General features: G+C 37.5%; 1 protein-coding gene across 2 annotated transcripts in view; it reads right to left on the bottom strand.

Moving 5' to 3' along the window:
- Window positions 1-25000, bottom strand: part of LOC123519855 (sugar transporter ERD6-like 9) — a 133773-nt gene that overhangs the window by 23121 nt on the left and 85652 nt on the right. For both annotated transcript variants that reach the window (XM_045281443.1, XM_045281441.1), the window contains one exon: window positions 101-279. In XM_045281443.1, the coding sequence (XP_045137378.1) occupies window positions 101-259 (159 nt within the window). In that variant the 5' untranslated portion in view covers window positions 260-279. The remainder of the gene's footprint in view (window positions 1-100; window positions 280-25000) is intronic.

Genomic DNA, 25000 nt, shown 5'->3' with positions numbered 1-25000 from the left:
CATACCACCAAACTAAGGTGCAGCTTCCTCAACTGAATTAATGAACGTAATTTACACCGGATCGACTGACCACCCAGCATTCTTGTATCTCTGGCCTCACCTGCTCTTGGTGCGTTTTCTGTCCTTTGCCTCCGTCATCGCCATCACTGCCTTTCCCCACGCAAACTCCTTTTCCAGCTAGGCTGGGGACACAACCCGCAGGTATTCCTTCAGACTTCTGGGAAACAGGTGGCTGCTTATTTTGCCCTTCCTCCGACATTGCGTCCCAGTGCTTATATTCTATAAATCCGTTGATAGGAATATTGTATTTGCTTGAAGACATTTTTTTCTTACAAAAACAACATAATTCTGCAAGTCATATATAAAAATACAGACTCTTTACAGTATTAAGAACACATGTATGTAAGAAAAATAAAAACTTAAATACAAACTTCTGGGATAAGAACATTTTACTACCAAATTTGCGCGTATGCGTATGGATATCATTTATGTGATATGGACTATAAATGATTACTTTCCTTGAACGTTAAAGAGAAAACATCAAATATGTGTGTGTGTGTGTGTGTGTGTGTGTGTGTGTGTGTGTGTGTGTGTGTGTGTGTGTGTGTGTGTGTGTGTGTGTAATTCACCTCGGTCGTCTGCTGGTCACCCAGCCAGTCTTCCCCATTACGGAGCGAGCTCAGAGCTCATAGACCGATCTTCGGGTAGGACTGAGACCACAGCACACTCCACACACCGGGAAAGCGAGGCCACAACCCCTCGAGTTTCATCCCGTACCTATTTACTGCTAGGTGAACAGGGGCCACACATTAAGAGGCTTGGCCATTGCCTGGCCGCTTACCGGGATGTGTGTGTGTGTGTGTGCGTGTGTGCGAGAGAGAGGCGTACTAGAGACTAACAGAACAGAAGAGAAGCTATTTGATATGTGTGCATACAATGGTCAACAATGGATTGTTAAGCTTTCATAAAAAAGGAAAATAATATAATGTACGACATTCAAATAATGAATTTTGATTTAACATATTACAACTTAGGCGGTAACGAATATTATGAAAAGTATGAGGATTCAATATTTACTGAACCTTACTGAAGAAAAAGAAAAAAAAAATTTCTTGAATGGATTGTATCTCTTGATACTTCTTTTCCTGGTAATATGTTGGTAAAACTCAACCAGTAGCACATCCTCGCCGCTCCATTACTCAAGGAGTTACAAGAACATCGCTTCCTATTTTATGGTGGGACGTCTCTTAGCGTCCCCGAGTCGCTTAATGGAGGGTTCAAATCTGCTAATTAGTTCTCCTTGATTATTACATTAAATAGAAACACTGGTGCTGCTTAGAAAAAAATTATCTATCATACGTCTTGTTTCATCTGCGTTCACAATCTTACAATAGTTTCCTTCTCTTCACGCTTAAGAATGCCAAGAGTCACACTATACGCTACCTGCTGCGGGCACGCTGTTCTGAGGGCGATTGGTGTTATAGGAGCAGTAGTGCAACACACCTCATCTAGTGCATGAGAGTTGCATCATCACGAACAATCGTGCCAGTGTAAAAGCCGGCTAGCTGATGTTCTTATTTGGAAACCAAAAGATTAATAATCCCTTTGGAAACAGTATATGATTATATTTTACAGATATTACGCATACACACACACACACACACACACACACACACACACACACACACACACACACACACACACACACACACACACACACACAGGAGAAGAAAGAGTTTTTCTGGAGAATCTTGGATATGAGACTGAGGAAGTGGTTCATAACCCAGAAAAGTACAGTAAGAAAGGACTAAAGAAACTTACGTATGAGCGGAATGTAATGTATTCCAACATAAATGGAGTGATATCGGGGATTTTAGAACTCAACGATTACTTGAGGGACAAGAACCCAGATATTGTGGGTCTTACTGAAACAAAACTGAGAGAGGAGAAGACCTGATGATGGTTGGAGAAGGAAATATAATGTTTGGAAAAGAAATAGAGTAGGTAAGATGGGAGGAGGAGTGATGTTGCTGGTTAAAAAGATATAAAGGTGGATCAAGTGAAAGAAGGTATGGGAAAGGCAGAAGTGCTAAAGATCAGAGCAGAAACTAATGAAGGAAAAAGAGGCACTACATAGTGGTGTACGTACCACCTAAGACAAATGCATGGTCAGTACAGGAATATGAAGAAATGATAAGAGATACAGGAACATGTCTGGAAGAAATGTTGGGTGGCTGTGAACGAACTATAATGATGGGAGATTTTAATTGTAAAGAGGTGTGTTGGGAGGACTGGTCAATGGAAGGATCAGAGACAACATGGGAAATACACTATTGACACTGGCAATGGAAAATGTGTTAACTCAGTGGGTCAAAGAAGATACTAGGTTTGGAGGAGAGGGAGCATCGTCAAGACTGGACTTGGTCTTTAGTACAGAGCCAATGGTCATTGAGGAGATGAGGGTGGAGTGCCCTTTAGCAAAGAGTGATCATGCAGTTTTGGAGTTCAAGGTGATAGATGAAGAGAAATCTAGAAGAAATGAAGAATATAAAGTGGGAAGATGGAATTATGCCAAGACAGATTTTGGAAACCTAAAGAAATTCTTTCAAGAGACAAATTGGATGAAATTCAAGAGTGCTAAGGAGCAAATGAAAAGTGGAAGGAATTTATAAAAATATACAAAGAAGGTGAGAAAAATTTGTACCAATAAGACAACATAGAGAAGTTGGAAAGCAGGACTGGTTTAACGATAGATGTGAAAAGGCTAGAACAAGAAAAGAGGATGCATGGAAGAGGTGGAGAAGGAAAAGACGGATTAAGCAGTGGGAAAGTTACAAAAGAGCAAGAAATGAATATGTGTTGATTAGAAGAGAAGAAAGAAAGAAACAAGAAAAGGATATAATTGATAAATGTAAAGACCAACCAAGGCTTTTTACAGACATGTGAACAACAACATCAAAAATAGAGAAAGTATTGAAAGTTTAGAAGTAAATGGAGTATGCAGTGAGGATCCCAGGAAATGGCAGAGGCTATGAATGGATGCTTTCGGAAGGTATTCACAAAGGAGACTGCTTTTGACAAACCACTGGTAATGGAACAGAAAGGGATTATGAAGGAGTTTCAAGTAACTGTGGAGGAGATCAAGAATATGATGGGGAGTTTAGAAGTGAGAAAAGCTGTGGGACCTGATGGGGTATCAGGATGGATTTTAAGAGAATGCAGGAGCAACTGGCAGAAAAAGTTTGTGAAGTAATTGATGCCTCATTAAGGGAAGGTGTAGTGCCCCAAGACTGGAAAAGAGCTAACATTGTCCCAATTTATAAATCAGGTAACAAGAGAGACCCATTGAACTATAGACCAGTGTCACTTACAAGTGTGGTAGCTAAGATGTGTGAGAGGGTGGTGAAGAATAGATGGACAGACTTCTTGGAGAAAATGACATACTTTGTGAGTGTCAATTTGGTTTTAGAAAAGGGCGTTCATGCACGACAAACCTGATATGTTACTATTCGAGGGTGATAGATGTAATACAGGAAAGAGATGGTTGGGCTGATGGAATATATCTGGATTTAAAAAAGGCCTTTGATAAGGTACCACACCGGAGACTGATCTGGAAACTTGAAATGGTAGGAGGAGTGCATGGCAGTTTACTAAAATGGATGGAAGACTTTTGGTAGGAAGAGAAATGAGAACAATAATTAAGGACAGACCATCAGAATGGGGCTTGGTGGAGAGTGGAGTTCCACAGGGATCAGTGTTGGCACCAGTAATGTTCGGTCTACATAAATGACATGGTGGATGGGGTGTCCAGTTATGTGAGCCTATTTGCAGACGATGCAAAATTGTTAAGAAAAGTGAGATGTGACAAAGATTGCGAACTACTCCAGGAAGACTTGGACAGAATATGGAAATGGAGCTGTACATGGCAAATGGAGTTCAACACGACAAAATGCAAGAAATTAGAGTTTGGCAAGAGTGAAAGAAGAATCAGGAGTATGTACAAGATAGGAAATGAAGACATAAAACCAGTCATGAAGAAAAAGACCTTGGGGTGACAATTACCAATGACCTATCGCCAGAGAGACATATAAACAAAATAATTGGAGAAGTATTGAACTTATTGAGGAACATAAGAGTGGCGTTCGTATATTTAGATGAAGAAATGATGAAGAAAATAATTACTGCAATGATAAGACCAAGGCTTGAATATGCAACAATACAGTGGGCTCGAACTTAAAGAAACACATAAGGAAACTAGAGAAAGTACAGAGGGCTGCAACAAAAATGGTGCCTGACTTAAGAGATTTGACTTATGAAGACAGACTGAACAGAATGCAACTTCCGACCCTGGAAAACAGAAGAGAAAGGGAGACCTGATAGCAATATACAGAGTGATGATTGGCATGGAAAAAATGGATAGGGAAGATCTGTGTATGTGGAATGAAAGAATGTCGAGAGGGCATGGGAAAAACTAAAATGGCCACTTATAGGAGAGATGTGAAAAAATATAGCTTCCCTCATAGAAGGGTGGAAGCATGGAATAGTTTAGACGTGGAAGTGGTCAACGCAAGGAATATTCATGATTTTAAGAAAAAGCTGGACATTAGTAGATATGGAGACGGGACAGTACGAGCATAGCTCTTTTCCCGTATGTTACAATTAGGTAAATACAATTAGGTAAATACACACACACACACACACACACATTTTCGTGTTGCGTTAAGCATACAAGGTTATATATCTGTATCTCTCTCTCTCTCTCTCTCTCTCTCTCTCTCTCTCTCTCTCTCTCTCTCTATATATATATATATATATATATGTATATATATATATATATATATATATATATATATATATATATATATATATATATATATATATATATATATATATATATATATATATATATATATATATATATATATATATATATATATATATATATATATATATATATATATATATATATATATATATATATATATATATATATATATATATATATATATATATATATATATATATATATATATATATATATATATATATATATATATATATATATATATAAAGTTTAGCAAAATATGTGTGGGCATGAGGCTTCATTTATTACTCTTGGGGTGGTAACTAACTTTTCTTCGACACTAAGGACACTTAATCACATACTGAGTTCATCCATTCCGGAGACTGACAGCCCACACAAGGACAGTGGACCATCAAGTCTGTCTAAAAGAACATTCTGTGAGGAGAAACAGCAAGCATTTCTGTCTATGCACATTGTCTCACTTTCTTTGTCTATCTGCGTGCGTTTTTTTATGTGATTTATCTTCCCAGAAATCATAAATAATTACCAGTCTATTTTGTTTTTCTCTAGTAATATGTAAAGAGTTAAGAATTTTTGCATAGTCTTTTCATTTCTATATGTTTTACATCACTTCATGACACATATTTTACGGAAGAAACATATTTCATTTTAATGTTTTTATATATATATATATATATATATATATATATATATATATATATATATATATATATATATATATATATATATATATATATATATATATATATATATATATATATATATATATATATATATATATATATATATATATATATATATATATATATATATATATATATATATATATATATATATATATATATATATATATATATATATATATATATATATATATATATATATATATATATATATATATATATATATATATATATATATATATATATATATATATATATATATATATATATATATATATATATATATATATATATATATATATATATATATATATATATATATATATATATATATATATATATATATATATATATATATATATATATATATATATATATATATATATATATATATATATATATATATATATATATATATATATATATATATATATATATATATATATATATATATATATATATATATATATATATATATATATATATATATATATATATATATATATATATATATATATATATATATATATATATATATATATATATATATATATATATATATATATATATATATATATATATATATATATATATATATATATATATATATATATATATATATATATATATATATATATATATATATATATATATATATATATATATATATATATATATATATATATATATATATATATATATATATATATATATATATATATATATATATATATATATATATATATATATATATATATATATATATATATATATTTTTTTTTTTTTTTTTTTTTTTTTTTGCTATTACAATTGTGTCCATTCACGAGGGCGATGGGTGACTGACGTAGGGAAATACACTATGTTCGTATTCTGTCTCTGAGAATATATTCTTAAATTTTCTCGAAGAACCCGCTTGTACTCAATTTTGTTCGAACACTTCGGCGTTCAACTTCCAGGATCATAACTATATGTAATGGATAACGTTTTTGCACCTTGGCAATAAAAATCTGCTCCACTCGAAATTATTGTGTATATTCACCTCGGTCATCTGCTGGTTATCCAGCTAGTCGCTCCCATACGGAGAGCTTAGAGTTCGTATACTGACCGATATTCAGGTAAGACTAACACAACACCGTACACCACACAGCGGGACAGTAAGGCAAAACTCCTCGCGGAATGTGTTGTACCTACTTGATGCTAGGTGAATATAGGGGCTACAGGCATTAAGACGCTCGCCAATTGTTCCAGGCTCAGCTGAGCTAGTATCTGTGTTTTCCGAGGATCTCGTGCATTATGATTATTCTTTCATCATTTTTACTATTTACTCATCTTTTTTTTTTTTGTTTATTAAAGAAAGTGTAGTTTCAATTTACATTTATGTTTACGTGTGAATTGTGCTTGCATCCCTTCCTCCGTCCCTCTTACTCCGCCATCCACAACCATTAGGTAACGGAAAGCATCTGTCTTCAGAGTAAGAACATTAAATATACTTTTGCTTTTATTTTATATATTTTCTATGCATTGATAAAGTATACATGTGTACATAACTGAAAAGGTGAAACAAACTTCTCCCATTTCCGCCTACCTCCTCTACCGACACTTATCACCGAGAGGGAGGGGTGAATGCAAACGAACCTCTACGACGGCGCACCTTATAGTATTCTTTCTCTCTCTCTCTCTCTCTCTCTCTCTCTGCCCCAAGAATTTAAATCTATTGTTTATAGAAGATATGAAGATGATTACTTTCTGATTCTTAAAGATGAATCACATATAAAAAAAAGTTCAGCAGTTTCTGAGTTCCCAACACAGGAACATTAGCTTTACATTACAGCCGGAAGAAAATAATTGCTTGCCGTTTTTGGACGTGTTAGTTTAAAAGAGTGAATATAGTCTAGACACAGATGTAGATATACTGAAACAAAAACTTTACTGGCTTTACATCTTTTGTTCCTAATATCAATCTGATGCCAAGGCACCAGAGGAGCATGCCTACCCATATGACGGATGCAGGGGAATGCCCGCGAAATCCTTGTGTCCTGAGAGGACGGGAGGTGAGTGTGAAACAGTCGCTCGATGCTTCCTGATGTGATTGTTGTGAGCTGTGTGTCGCCAACCTGCATGTCTATCATTTTGGTTCTATGTCAGTCATGGAAAAGCCGTGCAGGGAAAAAAGTCACAACTACTGTATATAACAATACTTACATTATAGTCCTTGCCCGTTGCCATGATTAGCAGCAACGGTCACTTTTCATTACGCTTGCTGAGAAAAACGTTTAATTTCTTATAAAGTGCCTTCGCCCTTACTTTCACCGCAGCTGTAAGTTACGCAGACGTATATCAATGTGCAGACTTCTCCTGATGCCTGAGACATGAATACCTGAGGCTAATATGATATGAGTGAGTGCTAAACATTGAAGCCCAGTATTGAGGAAATATGTCAGCAAACTGAAATAATTCCTTGAATTTAGTAAGGCTCGGAGTAAGGTATCTAAAAAGGGGTCTTGAACAAGATTATATAGCGCATGGGACAGATGGGAAGTGTAAGGTTGAAGAAAGTCATGGTTATGTAACAGGCGACAAATGGGCCAAGTAATTCGTAAGTTGCCGCAGAAATAAGTTTTAGAATCCTTATTATTTTCAATACATATCATTGACGTAAATTATGTGATTAATAGCGAATATAAATAGATTAACTATGTCGGATTCAGATTCAGTCACCTTGTAGACAAACTTACGGTATATAGGATCATCCATAGACTCCGGATAATTGACGTGTGTCGGCGGACCTGCCGAAATATTAGGTAAGCAAAGTCTAAAAAACAAAGAAAGAGGCGTTCTGAGTTTGTTTTCATACATAGCCTCATCAAATTTTGCATGTAGACCCCCATTAATAATGCGCATAGATCCATGAAGTTAGAGAGTCTATGATATGAGCAATAGTTTTATTCTCGCGCCTTTTCATACTCGGGAATGTAAACAGTCACATTGCTCGTGTGTTGCTAAAGTTCTTGCGTTTGTCTTGTGTTGTGCTGTGTTTCTAAAGGCTGGTTCACACGTGTCAATATGAAACTGAAATTGCAAGTCGGTAGTTTCCGACTGAATATTGGTGCCTAACGAGTAGAAAAACCAGTCGTAAAACAAGACCAACATGTTGGTTTTGTTCAGTCGATTTGCGACATTGTTTACGTTGTGATGTCACGCAGAAAGATTTGAAAATGTGGTGTCCAGATGTAGAGAAGATGTTGAAGTTGGTGAAGGAAAAAAGAGCACATCTGGGACCCTGAAAATTAATTATACACCAAAAATTTTTTACGCAAATTGACGCTCTTCCTGGGTCACACTACAGGAATTTTTACTACGACGTCCCCGACGGTCGTAGGAGGGCTGTCGCGGCTTTCGCGCTTTCGCGTCTGTCTGTCTGTCTGTCTGTCTGTCTGTCTGTCTGTCTGTCTGTCTGTCTGTCTGTCTGTCTGTCTGTCTGTCTGTCTGTCTCTCTCTCTCTCTCTCTCTCTCTCTCTCTCTCTCTCTCTCTCTCTCTCTCTCTCTCTCTCTCTCTCTCTCTGCGTGTGTGTGTGTGTGTGTGTGTGTGTGTGTGTGTGTGTGTGTGTTTATGTATGGTAACTGCGTAACTTTGTTCTTGCCAATGATTTGAGTATTGTTGATCAAATATGGCTACATTTTAAGAACGTGTCTTTGTTTGGATTCTGTTGTTTGCCATTAAATGACTCGTCCTATTATGACCATTCTTTATTTTCTGCTATACAAGAAAACTGCACTATAATCAAATGTACAATGGTTATATCATTATAAGTGATATGAACGGAAGACTAAGAAAATAGGCAAGAGAGCTAATCTCCAATGATAATCCGTCAGTTCCCCTTTATTATCGTACCCGGTACTAAAATGATGATGTGAACGTCGCCAATAGTAATGCTGAACTGATGTCACTCTGCAATGTATATTATATGTTGGTGATGAATAATCTTAAGACCTCAGATAAACATTTTGTTGGTAATATGACTTTTAAGAAGCAAGACACTTGGATTTCGGAACTTGATACCTGTATTGCTTCCAGGACATTGATCTCATAATAGATTTTAGTGTTGCAGCGCGGTGATTTGCCATCTGACCACGCCCTAATAACAGTAACAATGGTCAGCACTGGTATAGATCTGGTTAGTCTTTTCAAGAGGGCTCAAGCAAATGTAGTTGATGATGGTAATAGTGATGTGTTAACGGAGCGACTGAATGATGTTCTCTATACATGTGCAAAAAAAGTGTGGCGTTTAATCGCCATGATAAGGACATTGGAGGTACCTTGGGAAGGTGGGACAGAATACGACGTGACAATGCTTATGCAAGAGTGTGGAGGGCTGTAAACTGGAAGGGAAATATTAGCTCGACAGGTACTGCTGATGATATTCATAAGAACATAAGAAAAGAGGGAAGCTGCAAGAGGCCACCAGGCCTATACGAGGCAGTCCCTGTGTGCTTAATCTACCTAATTCCATCTATCTTCCCCATCCATGAACTTATCTAACCTTCTTTTAAAGCTCCCTATTGACTCAGCCCTGACTACATGACCACTGAGACCGTTCCACTCATCAACCACTCTGTTTGAAAACCAGTTTCTTCCCATTTCTTTCCTAAACCTGGATTTTTCAAGTTTAAACCCATTACGAGTATTTCTGGTTCTGTCCCCGCTACTGATCCTAAGAACTACATTCATTGATCCTAAGAACTACATTCACTTAAATAAATAAATGATAAATGCACTTCATCCCTGGCATACAAGGTGTCTTTGCCGTAAAAGAGGTCCCAGTTATCGATGAACGCCCATCCATTGCTCCTGCAGTGATCTGCAAGTCTGCAGTTTATTGCAATAGCCCTGGACAGCCATTCACCTCCTAGTCCTCACCTTGGCAACACACCGCATACCACAGGGGGTTGCATCCTTATTACTAATTTTAGCCAAAGCCTCCTTAAATCTCCTAAACAGCTCCTCACTCCTTACCTTGCAAATGACATTTCCCCCCGCGCTGAGGAAAACAATGGGTTTGGTCCCGTCCGCCAAACACGTGTCTAATTGAACACTTACCCTCTCAATGCCAGCACCAGGTAGACACAATCTCGTCCTCTGCATCCTGTCCTTATCACAAAACGCCGCGTCCAAATGTCTTACCTGGCTGTCACCAATCACCAGAATCTAACCTGCGGGTAGAGATTCCTCTATCTTCCTCACCTCGTCGCCTCCCGCCTTGTCTTTCTCCTCCTCCACTCCCTCCAAGGCTCCAATACAGCGAAGGAATTTTCCGTTTCCACTCGCTGAGGCGCCCTGAAGACCTTTCTCCTCTTTGCACCAGAGGACACCACTTGCAACTCCTCCTGGCCCTTCGTCTTATTACTTGGTAATGAGACTGCAGGAACCGCCACTCCCTCAGTAGCTGAGTTCATTCGACAGAACTCCTCCTGCACCTCCGAGATCCTTCGATGGAACTCAGCTTCCACCTCTGAGACCTTCATAACGAAGGCCTCGAGAATAGGAGAACTAACACAACCAGCCAAAACCGTAGGGAAAGCAGGGAAAGCCATCACTACATAAAGAAGCCAGCAGATCACACACCACTAACGGGAGACTCGTCGCCACTATCAGAGACACGTCTGATCCCTAGGAAGGTTGAGCTGAGACTGATTCGTCCAAGTTAATTTCGAGAATGTCCTTAACCCTTCTGTGAGTGCAGCCGATCGTGGTGATGATGTTAGCTCTGATGTAACTATATCGATCCTAGATGACCCTATTACATTATGGGAGGTGGAAGATCAAGTGAAGAAGCTTAAACTTAATGAAGCATGTGGTCCAGATCGACTTACACCAGGTTTACCATCTCTCTTGCCAGCACAGTAGTTGGTAAACTTGGCTACTCTCTTCAACATTTTCTTAAACCGTCAATACCCTACACCATGGATTAGAGCAAAATTGATTACATTATTCAAGAAGGGAGACAGACAGAACCCACACAACTACCGTGGCATTAGTGTAGCAAATTCTTTATCGAAGTTGTACGATATGGTTTTGTGCGAGAGACTGTGTGAGTAGTTCAGACCATACAGAGAGCAGGCAGGAGCTCAGAGAAAACGCGGATGTGTGGAGCATATAGTTACACTTCGACTACTTACTGACACGGCTAAGAGAAAGAAAATTAAGTTGTTTGTTACAATTGTTGATTTTGCTAAAACCTATGACCTCATGCCCAGTTATACATTGTTCTCTATCTTAAAACGGATAGGGTGTGGTGTGGTGATGCTTGGTGCTATAGTTGCTATGTATCGCGTTACTGAATGTATCATTGGATCCGCTGTGGTTACATCTAGTTTAGGGGTCAGACGAGGCTTATCCACATCATGTTTTCTTTTCATTATCTATACTAACGAATTAATAAGAATTATGAAGGAAAATTGTCATCAAGAGCATTTTCTAGATTGGTTACACATACTAATGTTGATGGACAACACAGTACTGTTGTCAACAATAAAAGAAGGCATGATGATAAAGGTGAGCTTGTTGCATAAATCTTGTTGTGATTACGGCATGAAAGTAAATGGTGGTAAAACTAACTTCTTTTTGTTATTAACGGTCATTCAGGTGATTCAGAGAAGCTGTGTGTAGGTCTAAATATTGAACATTGTAATAATACTTATGCTTATTTAGGATCGCCGGTCACTAGTCACGGGTCTGTGTCGTCAGCTGTAAGGGAACATGCCAGAGCAAAGCTGTGCCATGTTTTGAAATTCGTCTCTTTCGTAAGGAAAAATAATGATGTTTCATTCATTGTTGAGCATCGTGTGTATGAGGCTGTCCTGAGGTCATCTCTATTGTATTTTGGGTCTGTGCAAATGTAAAGTCTGTAATCAAACTGTACAACTGGACAATGATAGAAATGTTGAGAGTCAAGAAAACGACACTTAACCTCGTCTGTTATGCTGAGCTTGGTTATCCATCGCTGCCAGATTGACTTAAGTTCAGACAGCAAAAATTCTTCTAACAGATGTGGACTGAATGACGATCCATTGGCATGTGCAATACGATCTGTCATTTCCCTTAACACTAATGTCGGTAGGACTATTCAACGTATGATACACGACAATATTCCAAACATGTCTGCTTTACTAGGAAATGTTCACGACGCCATTAACAATACTAACACCTCAAGATGCAACACATACAAGGAAATTAATCCATATCTTGAGTTACATGACATTTATAGGGAAAGACACGCAATAAATGACTTGTTGAGAATGTCCTTCACAAAGTTAAGACTATCAGGACACAACTTAGCCATTGTAACTGGTCTGTGTAACAGAAGAGGGCGTGGTCGTGTTCCGGTGGAAGAGCGTGTCTGTGTGTGTGGCCTTGTGCAGTCAGAAAGGCACGTGGTGGAAGTGTGTCCACAAACCCGCTGCATCAGGGACTTCCATGGCATTACATCCTTACATGATCTGTTTGGCGAACTTTCGAATGAACTTGCTTGTAAGGCTGCTCATGGCATTTTAGGGGTATACAAGTAACTGCTTGCATGCAGGTTATTTGCTTTGTACCTTTTCTAATTTGATAAATTAGGTTTCTGCCTTTTTTAATGTTATTTTTTTTGTCTGTAAGTTTTACTTTGGGGTTTTATGGGTAATTTTGTGTCAATGTTATGTTGCCTTTATATCTTTATCCGTTCCGGTGTTATGATTTTTATGTGTTTGTAATGGCAGTACAGTTCTTATGTTTATGTTTTCCATATTGTAGTTTTTTTTTTAAGTTTGTTTGAGTGTGTTTTACAACGTCTACATGGGGAACATAGTCTGTGTACATCGTACGTCATTGTGTTGTGTTTTAACGTTTTAGTGGTTGTGTCATGATTGGTGTTTAGTGTTTTCGTCTTTTTAATTGCTGCTTTGTTGTTTCTTTTTAGTTACTTAGTTACTTCTTTTATTTGTTCCAGTTAGTGTCTGATCTTATGTCTGATAGTGACAGTAGGACCACCTTATTATTTATTTGCAATGTGATACCATGGACCACATGTGCTCTGCCAACACAAAAATTGCCTATGTGATGTGATTTAGTAGTCAATAAACATCTGTCTATCTATATGTGTGTGTGTGTGTGTGTGTGTGTGTGTGTGTGTGTGTGTGTGTGTGTGTGTGTAATTCACCTCGGTCGTCTGTGTGTGTGTGTGTGTGTGTGTGTGTGTGTGTGTGTGTGTGTGTGTGTGTCGTGTGGCGTGTGTGTCAGTCAGTCTGTCTGTCTGTCTGTCGGTCTATCTGTCTGCCTGTCTGTCTGTCTCTCTCTCTCATTACACACACACACACACACACACACACACACACACACACACACACACACCTCGTAGTGTAGTGGTTAGCACGCTCGACTCACACTCGAGAGGGTCCGGGTTCGAGTCCCGGAGGCGGCGAGGCAAATGGGCAAGCCTCTTAATGTGCAGTAATTAGGTACGGGATGTAACTCGAGGGGTTGTGGCCTCGCTTTCCCGGTGTGTGGAGTGTGTTGTGGTCTCAGTCCTACCCGAAGATCGGTCTATGAGCTCTGAGCTCGCTTCGTAATGGGGAAGACTGGCTGGGTGACCAGCAGGCGACCGAGGTGAATTACACACACACACACACACACACACACACACACACACACACACACACACACTTGGGACCCCTTTATATACTTCCAGACCAGCGTTTCTCAACCTTTTTACCCTTGCGTAACCCTAAAAGGAACCCCTGCGCAAAAATATCCCTGTATTCTGGAAAAGAAATTTATTGAATATTATGGGCGAATGAGGGAGTGTACGTATGTGTATGCCAGGAACCAAAGAGACGACTGATGTCGACTGTGCATGCGTCTTGTACTGAATGAGTCACTTGATACATGAATCAGTAACGTACAGGCGCCGTACAGACATCACTGAATATATTCCCAATGATTATATTTTTAATAACATATTAGGTTAGACATGATGATGTCTCTATTATAATATTACAATAACCATTAATGTACTGTGCGTGTTTAGTTATATTACGTATATGAAATTAAATAAAAAGTCAAAAGTGCATTAGCTTATCTCACTTGTTCTTACGGAACCCTTAGGGACCTTTTGCGGAACCCCAGTGTTCCGGGGAACCCCGGTTAACATACTCTGCTCCAGAGGCTCCTTCTGGGTGCGCTCTTGCGTCGTCAAGCAAATACAGGGCGTCATCGCACGTTTGTTGAATGCGTCTATTTCGACATCGTCCGACATCGTCCGACATTGTGAGCGTAGCATACGTTGTCGCAAGCCGAGAAAATGTGAAAATTCTGGTTGTTCCCATTTCCTTTGGTACGTCATACGATGACGTAGGTCATCGTACGAGGCATATACATCATCGTACTTCTAGGATCCGATGTCGTATATCCTTGGTGTTGCGTGTCCTTCTTGCACGGAAATGCTCCCAATCATTAGAAAAATGGAATGCAGTCGTAGAAAAATGGCCTGTACGACTGTCGGGGGCGTCGTAGTAAAAGAAGAAGAAAAAAAAAAAGCTGTAGTGTGACCCCAGCATAACTGACTGCTGAATGTTTGTGGAGAGCGCAATGTTATGTCCTTGATTATTACATTTACCGCTTATATAACATTTTATCAGAAATCTGTAGATATTGTATTCAGAAGACTTTGTTCTACAATATGGGATATTTTATTTTAGTAATTATTGCTAAGTTACTGCGAATTGTTGCAATAAGCTAAAGGGCTTATATACAATGCAGACACTATTTTTTTTTTTACTTCATCTCATCATATTTCTCTTAAATATCTATTTGCAAAGGTCTTGATATGATGTTTAGATTCAGCAATCATTCCTGAGTTTAATGATATGAAATGAAATGTACTAAGTAAAGTATGAAGTGATATATTACCCAAAATATGAAAGAGTATACAAGGTAACAAATTTTTTGCTCTATGTGACAGGCGCGCAAAGACGTGCAGACACACACACACACACACACACACACACACACACACACACACACACACACACACACACACACACACACACACACACGCACGCACACACAGCTTATAATCATGTATGTCTACATACATTAACACATTCATGATCACAAACATATTAAGAAATGCACACACACAAGAGAAGCTTTAAAGAGACAAAGAGGTATCGTACAAGTTAGAGTAAGAAACATAATCCTTTCTAATGAATAATTATTTATAGAACATTATCAACAAATATGTTTACCAAATACAACTTCAATCAACACTAATTATATATTAGAAGGAAACTACTTCTGAAAATTACTATAATATTACCTGCATACTTTCTATATTTCTTGTACTTGTTGTAGATAAAATGTTCATACGAACATTTTGAGTCACTCTAAAGGTGGAAAAAATTGACTTAGATTTGGTGTCAATTGGCTGTTGGCTACAGTTTTTTGTACCATAGTAAGTTAATAATTAGTTTGACTGTACATACGGAATTTCCAGATCAGCTTTCCCTAACCCTTGGTCCACACTGTATTACAATATATTATAAGGTTGTGATAAAATAAAGTGTGGTAGACGTGTCGTTGTGCCTTTTTGATTAATAAGTGACATGTTAATTGCAAAATATTAAGTAATTTACTTAACTTGTTACATGCAGTGTTTACATGCATATTCATACTCATATCATTGTCAATTATTTCTCTTAAAAACACCACGTGGTAAACAGAAGGATGCTAGTGCTAAAGGGAGAAATTAGACTGCCTAAGCTGTTGCACTTCTCACTGTGAAAAAAATTCTTTTCCATTTCCTACACACAGGTATCAGCAGAGCTGTCTGGGTAAACTCCTCCTAGTCAGCCTTGGCCAAAACACATCTCCTTGATCTCCGCCTGTGGACTTAATATCTATACACGTTCACCTCACATCCTCCTCCTCCTCCTCCTCCTCCTCCTCCTCCTCTTCCCATGTGCTCATTCACATGGCCAAGAGGCTTATAAATTCAGGTAAATTAATTATGGCTCAAGTAATTCAGTTGATGTGGCGCTCTGCTGACAGCTGTGCGATCCTGCCCTGGAGGGAAGCGCTTCTGTCCTACTATGTTCTCACCGACCAGAGTTCTTTTCAGAATCAGTCTTGAAGCTTTGCGGTGAACGTGACTGCTGCTCTCATTTTTCTTTATTTCTCACTCACATGAAGAACAGAATAGCGAGTGTTCCAATCTCATTTTCACTATAATGTGCAATGCTTCCTTTTATATTCCAATGTACGAATAGGAGAACTTTATTCTTCAGTGACATCTTCCTCCTTGCACCTTTTACCTACAGATAAGGAAAAGACCTTTTCATTGAAAACACATCAGCATGTTGTGTTGATCGAGACAAGTTTGTGAATCACCTTCATCACCTGTGTGATATCCGAGAAGAGTGGCTTAACATCTCACGAGCAAGATCTCATCTGAAGTCAACAGCAAGTGGCAGAGACGCGATATATGAGCCTTAGAGTGGAGACTCAAAAATTGTGGTCAAAACCTTCGCCGATAATCCCATTAGCCAGGGCCTTAACTTCATTATCAACGTGGGTTATGCTCCACTCTCTCTAATTAGCTCAGCCCGCGTTCCGGAAAATTAATCTCGTTAATGTGTTGCAGAAATTACCGCCACGATATGACTAAAATGTTGGCAACACCACAACTGTCGAGGAGAGGCAGGGGGGATAGGCAGGAGACGCTGCGACTCATCACTCTGTGGCGGAGACGAGGCTCCTACAGCTAGACACCTGGACCTGTGCTTTTCTCGTGTGATCTTTCTTAAGTTATGATCATTCTTTACACTCTCTCATTAAGATATATATATATATATATATATATATATATATATATATATATATATATATATATATATATATATATATATATATATATATATATATATATTCAGTTTTGACAAGTGTGAGCGTCTTTTCCGGCCACCGCATTCATTTCTTTCCTGTATTTCTCTGCTCTATGAAGAGGGAAGAACAAAAAACATAGATTTTATATCACTAATAGCAGTTGAAACGGCAGAACAGATTTCATCTAGTGATTTATCTATGCAGGGTGTAACATGAGTTTTTGCGGATACTGTCAGAGGCGAACGTACAGGTTATTCGAATTGGGAAATGCTCTATACAGATATACGTACATTTTGAGGCGTTGTTTAGGCGTGGCATGAAATTTAAGTGATGCTTGCCATGGAGACAGAAATAACGTATCTGTTGCATCTGATTAAACGAATTCGTTAACGTTGTCTCGAAAGGAAACTGTGAGATGTAACTAACAATCAGCTGATTTGCTGTATAACTTCATTCCTTCCCACTCCCTGCCCGAGCAGTGCAGGTGCCACGCAGCCAGTTATTTTATGATATTTATTATATTCACACTATTACAGTGTAATGTTTATCGGTAATCATTATCAATGCGTCGTTGTCACTTGTTTCGTCCTGAGATACTTAAAGCTCCAAAATTACGACTGAATCATTCTCAATTTCAGATTTTCACCTTTGATACCCGCCTGGCCCTGCGGTTGTTACTTGTCGCCAGGGCACACTTGCATTTCATGCCAAGGTTAAACAACATCTCAAAACACATCTGTGAATGTTTTCAACTTAGAGTAACCTGTACTTTTACTTATGAATGTATCTACAAGAACTCGTGTTCCTCTGTATACCTACAAACACACACACGCACACACAAAGACACACACAGGGGCCACACATTAAGAGGCTTGCCCATTTGCCTTGCCGCTTCCCGGGACTCGAACCCGGCCCTCTCGATTGTGAGTCGAGCGTGCTAACCACTACACTACGCGGTGTGTGTGTGTGTGTGTGTGTAATTCACTGTTTGATCTGCTACAGTCTCTGACGAGACAGCCAGACGTTACCCTACGGAACGAGCTCAGAGCTCATTATTTCCGATCTTGGGATAGGTCTGAGACCAGGCACACACCACACACCGGGACAACAAGGTCACAACTCCTCGATTTACATCCCATACCTACTCACTGCTAGGTGAACAGGGGCTACACGTGAAAGGAGACACACCCAAATATCTCCACCCGGCCGGGGAATCGAACCCCGGTCATCTGGCTTGTGAAACCAGCGCTCTAACCACTGAGCTACCGAGCCGTGTGTGTGTGTGTGTGTGTGTGTGTATTTACAACTAGGTAAACACACACACACACACACACACACACACAGACACAGACACAGACACACACACACACACAGACACACACACACACACACACACACACACACACACACACACACACACACACACACACACACCACGTAGTGTAGGGGTTAGCACGCTCGACTCACAATCGAGAGGGCCGGGTTCGAGTCCCAGGAAGCGGCGAGGCAAATGGGCAAGCCTCTTAGTGTAGTGACATGCTAGACGCGGCAAACCGTTGCCGCGCGCGGCAGCGGTGAAAAAAAAAACCGCCAGCATGTGTTATCCTATGGGACCTGACATACTAGACTCTAGAGCAGTGTTTCCCAAACTTTTTTAGTACGTGACCCCTTACAGCAGTACCAAACCTGTCATGACCCCCACATTTATAAGCCTTCCAAAATCGTACTAATTTTAAATGGCACAGATATATTTTAAAATTATAAATATTAATCACAGCAGAGAAAAATAAAATCTCCATTGATCTTTATCAATGTTTATTATAACAATGACTGATTTATTAACATTTTAATGTTAATAAATGAAAAGTTTAGCCCCGTTCCGGCAAGCTGAATGTAGTACATACAGTTGTTAGACCCTTCATGACCCCCAGAAAAGGGCTCATGACCTCTTTGGGGGTCATGACCCCCAGTTTGGGAACCCCTGCTCTAGAGAGTAGAGAAACCGACGCCGCGTGCGGTCGCAGTTGCCGCTGTCTGATTTTTTTCAGCCGCAAATGTTGGCGGGAAAAATCAAAACCTCGACCGCGCGCGGTGATACATTGAGATTTTCAACATACTTAGATTAGTAGAAATATATATATATATATATATATATATATATATATATATATATATATATATATATATATATATATATATATATATATATATATATATATATATATATATATATATATATATATATATATATATATATATATATATATATATATATATATATATATATATTTCTACTAATGTAAGTATGTTGAAAATCTCAATGTATCACTTCTATTATTTCCTTATATTTTCATTGCTTCAATATTAATACAAATCTCACCAATATGGGTAGAAGTGACTTTAAACTAACAAGATAATACTATCATTAAGTAATATTATAATTCCAAAGTTGGCAACCCTGCCTGTGATGACTTTGATCTGCAGTAGCTTTGAATCATTCATCAATGTCCGAACAACACTGAACCGCACTGGAGGTCGGTTTGCCGCTCATAGTATGTCAGGTTCAAACTTTCGCGGTTTGCGGCTGCCGCGCGCGCGACGGCAAACCGCTACAGCACGCGGCATAGTATGTCACTACACTTAATGTGTGGCCCCTGTTCACCTAGCAGTAAATAGGTACGGGATGTAACTCGAGGGGTTGTGGCCTCGCTTTCCCGGTGTGTGTTGTGTGTTGTGGTCTCAGTCTTACCCGAAGATCGGTCTATGAGCTCTGAGCTCGCTCCGTAATGGGGAAGACTGGCTGAGTGACCAGCAGGCGACCGAGGTGAATTACACACACACACACACACACACACACACACACACACACACCGAGTATGTTGTAGAGGAATGGTAAACTTATAGTAAACAATGTTTACTATAAGTTTCTTTAATTGAAAGATACATAGGATTTTAAGTCTTTAGCAAATTACTTTCACATCAAACAAAGGTCACCTCTTTTTCTTTTGTTTCAGCCTTCGCGAGTGACAGGAGGCCGAATTCTATAAAGATTATACCAAGACAAGAGCGAGTGCGGTGTCTTCAGTGACGAAAAATCATCAGTGCAGATGTTATACTCTAGTCTAGACCTAAAGTGTGTCTGAGATGCTCATATCAAAAGGAAGAAAAGGACATGGACAATAGTGTGATCATTATGCAAGTGTGGCGAGAAATTATGAAAGTGGTGATGAGCGAAAGTAGATAAATACATAAAGAAAAAAACAAATTTGGAAAAATACAGATGAAGAACATCAGAAATGAAGCATCGGTGATCAGATGTTTCATCGACTTTGCAATTCTCCTTTTTTTTTTTTTTTGTTTTTTTTTGTTGTAAGACAGAACTCACGTTTCAAATGGTTAAATTCCTTTTAACAGTGACAGTGCAATATAGCGTTCATACACTCTCCTTCCATACTTTCATACACGATTGATGCACTGTTAGTATCTATTACCGTCTCAGTGAGTGAACTGCATCCTTGCATAACTGTTAACTTTTGACATATTCCAATGAATGCCGTGATTCTTATTTTCACACTATAGCAGCATCGAGCTGGTGCAAGCAAAGATCTGTATGTTGCGTTCGGATGAGAAAGCGTCCAACCTTACAATATTGTTAACTATAGAAGACTGATATTGGTGAGGAGAGCTCCTCACAGGACCACAATCACAATAAACCCACGTATCGTTACCATTATAATGTTTGTATGTATGTAATATTTCAAAAGTAAAGATGTAGAATTGAATCAGTATGCGAAAGTGACGCAGAGGGATGTATTCTAACATTCTACACCGAATTCTATGAGGATGACAGTTTTTTACATATGATTTCTTACAATGTTACCATTTAGATTTATAGCTGTTAGATGTTCAGTGAAGCTCAAAGGCAAAAGGATGCTGCACGCGTTTCAGCCCTCAATCTTAAGATTTTAAGAAGCAAAATCGCAACAAAGGATACAAACACATGCAATGATAAACGCAACACCAAGACAATGAATAGCAAAATAAAAAGAAAAACTGCCAACAGTTTAGTATTAAAATAGCTTAAATATGCATATCATTACAAAAATGGTAAAACAACGAACAAATTATTAACAATTATATGTAGTAACACGTTATAAAGGGAGCATGCGCTACAATAAGAAAAAAAAAAAGGATGGACAATGAACAACACAGAAGACTAACATTGATAATTCTTAAGATTGTATGCTTATGTTATGTCAAACATTGTCACTTCTGTTATGCAGTCAGGTCTCTTACTCGGAAACAGTAATCATTCCAAGGAAAATCAGAATAATACTTTTTCAGGCCCGCCCAAATTAGCAGACGTAAAACGCCACAGTCACTTCCTCTTTGGGAGATCCTGAGGTAGGATTGGAACAAGAGGATAAGATACAGATTTGAGGTTGTGATTGGAGTCCAACGGAGAAGATAGAGTTACAGCATAAACAGGATTAGAGCTTAGGAAAAGATCAAGAATGTTTGGCGTATTTTAAAGACGATCGGAATAGGAGTAAGGTGTTATACCTGTTACTCTTGGTCATTAGGATAGAAGAGCTAAAAGTTAGTTCACCAGGAAGAGGAAAGTCAAAGCGGTGATGAACACTGAAGACATCCAAGTCAGGATGTACTCCACTTTGGAAGCTAAATAGTTAATCAATTTTCAGGCTATGAAAGATGAAATTGCGGACGAAAGTACAAAACTTTGGATGCTGTCAATGACACATTTATCTCACAACTACTACACCCCATTGTTAAAGGAGGGCTTAAAGAGGAGAATGACATTGAAAAAACGACAGAATAATATAGTTATGTTTAATACAGAAGAAAGTCAGGGTGTAAATGATGAAGCTAAACAACAATAGAATCTAGAGAAAATCAAGGAAGTTATCAAGCCTACAAAAACTAAAGACACTAACATTGCTGAAATTAAGATTAGGGAAACCTAGGCAAGATTCACAGGCAAGGCGCCCTAGGCCAAGTCCTGTGCTATTCAAAGTTGGAGGAAAGGAGGAAAAAAAAAAAAAAAAAAAAAAAAAATTGAAATGCTAAAAAAATGCTAGGAACCTTAAATTATCCACTGACTAGACTAAATTTATCTGGTTAGTTAAGAACATGACTCACAAAGAAAGGGGAAAAGAAGAGAATTCACCTTACAACTAAAGAAGAAAAGAAAAGAAAAAAAAGGAGAATAGAGCAATTATATCGGAGATGGAAGGCTGTTACGTGGCAAAAATTTCCAAAATTTTCAAAACTAATGAAACGCTGTTAAGAAACACATCTGAATTTTGCATTAAGTTATCAAATATCTGAGAATTAAGTATTTAAAAACTTTGTGAGGTAAAGGACTTATTAGTTAATCCTTGTGATATATTTGCTTTAACAGAGACCCAGATGAAATATGACAAGTATTCACTTAACACAGGCCTGAGTTAAATAGAACGATTTAGAGATAAGGAAGACAGGAAAAGAGGAGGCCTAATAAAGACATATTTGATCTATTAACAATAAATTCTAAACTTGTGTACAACTCTGGTATTAAGTTTAATAAATCAAAATGGAAAGAAATCTTATACTTAAAAATAGATGACAAAACAAAAGAAGCCTTTTTACAGAAGGCAAAGAAAGAAGCAGATGGAAAAAAGGTGGTGGAGATTGATGACATTGATAACACAACGTCAACAGAGGCAAACAAAGTTATGAGAAGAACCAAGAGAATCAAAGTTGCTGAACATATTAATATTGAGGAAGAAATATGGATGAATGACAACATTAGAAGAGAAATCAAAATAAGAAAGAAATATAATAGAATGAAAAGAAATGAGAAACATCCCCATTCTTAAAGAACAGTAGTGGGAAGCCTTTAGAACACAAAAAAGCCAAAGTTCCAGCAATGATTAGAGAGGCAAAAGGATCAAATGATATCAAAGTGTCAGAAGAAATAGGAAAAGATAAGACAAGCAAAAATATATGGAAGAAAATAAATAAAATTAGAGGTGGAGGTAAAACAAGAAAAACGAAAGATCAGGAAATATACAACACAAATGACGACAAACTAAATGAAATATAAAGTGAAAGAAAACTCACAAAATTTTGGTTGGAAATTTATCAAGAACACATAAACAACATATATATATATATATATATATATATATATATATATATATATATATATATATATATATATATATATATATATATATATATATATATATATATATACCAAGTATGGAATACAGAAATTCCTACATTAAAGACTTTCTCGCTCACTCTTTAGGACAACAGACAGACACTTAGTGGATCATTTAGACATTACTCAAAATTATATTACCACATTTCATAATATGAAAACTCCAGATATGAAAACATATGAGGTAGGCAAGTACCTTACAAACCTAAAAAATAAAAAATAAAAAAAAATAAAAATAAAACAGCTGGCCTCAACAATGTAAAACCAGATCTATATAGAATATTAAATTAAAGCAACATTTTCAAGGTAACTATAACTAAAGGACTCAAGAAATTAGTAAAAAATGAGACAGATATACCAGGTAACTGGATGAAATCAAACACGAGACTTATACCTAAAACAAGAAAACCCACTGTGAAGGACCTGAGAACCATTGCCCTAACTTATGTATCACATAAAATGTTAATGACTATAATCAGAGATAAGATTGGGAATACGATGGAAAGAAAATAATTTAACTATTGATACCTAGTCAATTCTTGCTAAAAGGAAGCAGAATCCAGGACAACCCGAAATGTTGTATTGGTAACAGCTTTATGCACAATAAACTCTTGATTGTGACTGTTATTGACTTTAAGAAAGCATATGATTCCATAAAAAGGGAAAAATTAATAGAGGCTCTCATCCACTACAAAATTCATCTACACATTAGCGAGATAATAGCCAAAATATACTCAGGAGACAAAACTATACAAACAAATACTTAACGACACAGAACAAGACAGTGACATAACAAGCGGCATCAAACAAGGTTGTACTGGCTCCACATGTCTCTTCAAATTAATCACTTATATCATCATAAAACAAGCTAAATGAAACTGGATGGGGCTGTAGAGATCATGTTTTTTACATTACCACTCTTTTTTTATGCAGATGACGGTTTGAACCTAACACAATAAATAAGTGAGACACAAGAAAGTATCATAATTATTACTGACATAGTCCAACAAAGTGGTCTTGAAATAAATATGGACAAAAGTAATATCTTAATTTCTAGTATCAAGAAAAAAAAAGAAAAAAAAAAAAACTGCTGGAAACAATGTTGTCAAAAATATCTTAGAGTGACTGTCAGTGACCAAAAAGATTGCTTTAAACTTCACAAAGCTAACCTCAGAGACTATGCTACAAATCTAGCCAATCAAGTTCCATCCATAACAAAATGTTGTGACAAAATTCTAATCAGGAGATTTATTGGAAATGTGTAGCACTACCTTCTATCTTGCACGTGATCATTGTGATAGGCTTCTCCAAAACAGATCTACAGAAGCTACTAAGAATAGATAATA

Source organism: Portunus trituberculatus, chromosome 46, assembly GCF_017591435.1.
Source record: "Portunus trituberculatus isolate SZX2019 chromosome 46, ASM1759143v1, whole genome shotgun sequence".
Classification (NCBI taxonomy): domain Eukaryota; kingdom Metazoa; phylum Arthropoda; class Malacostraca; order Decapoda; family Portunidae; genus Portunus; species Portunus trituberculatus.
The sequence above is the reverse complement of the archived record's forward strand: the minus strand, read 5'-3'. Positions and strand labels throughout refer to the sequence as shown.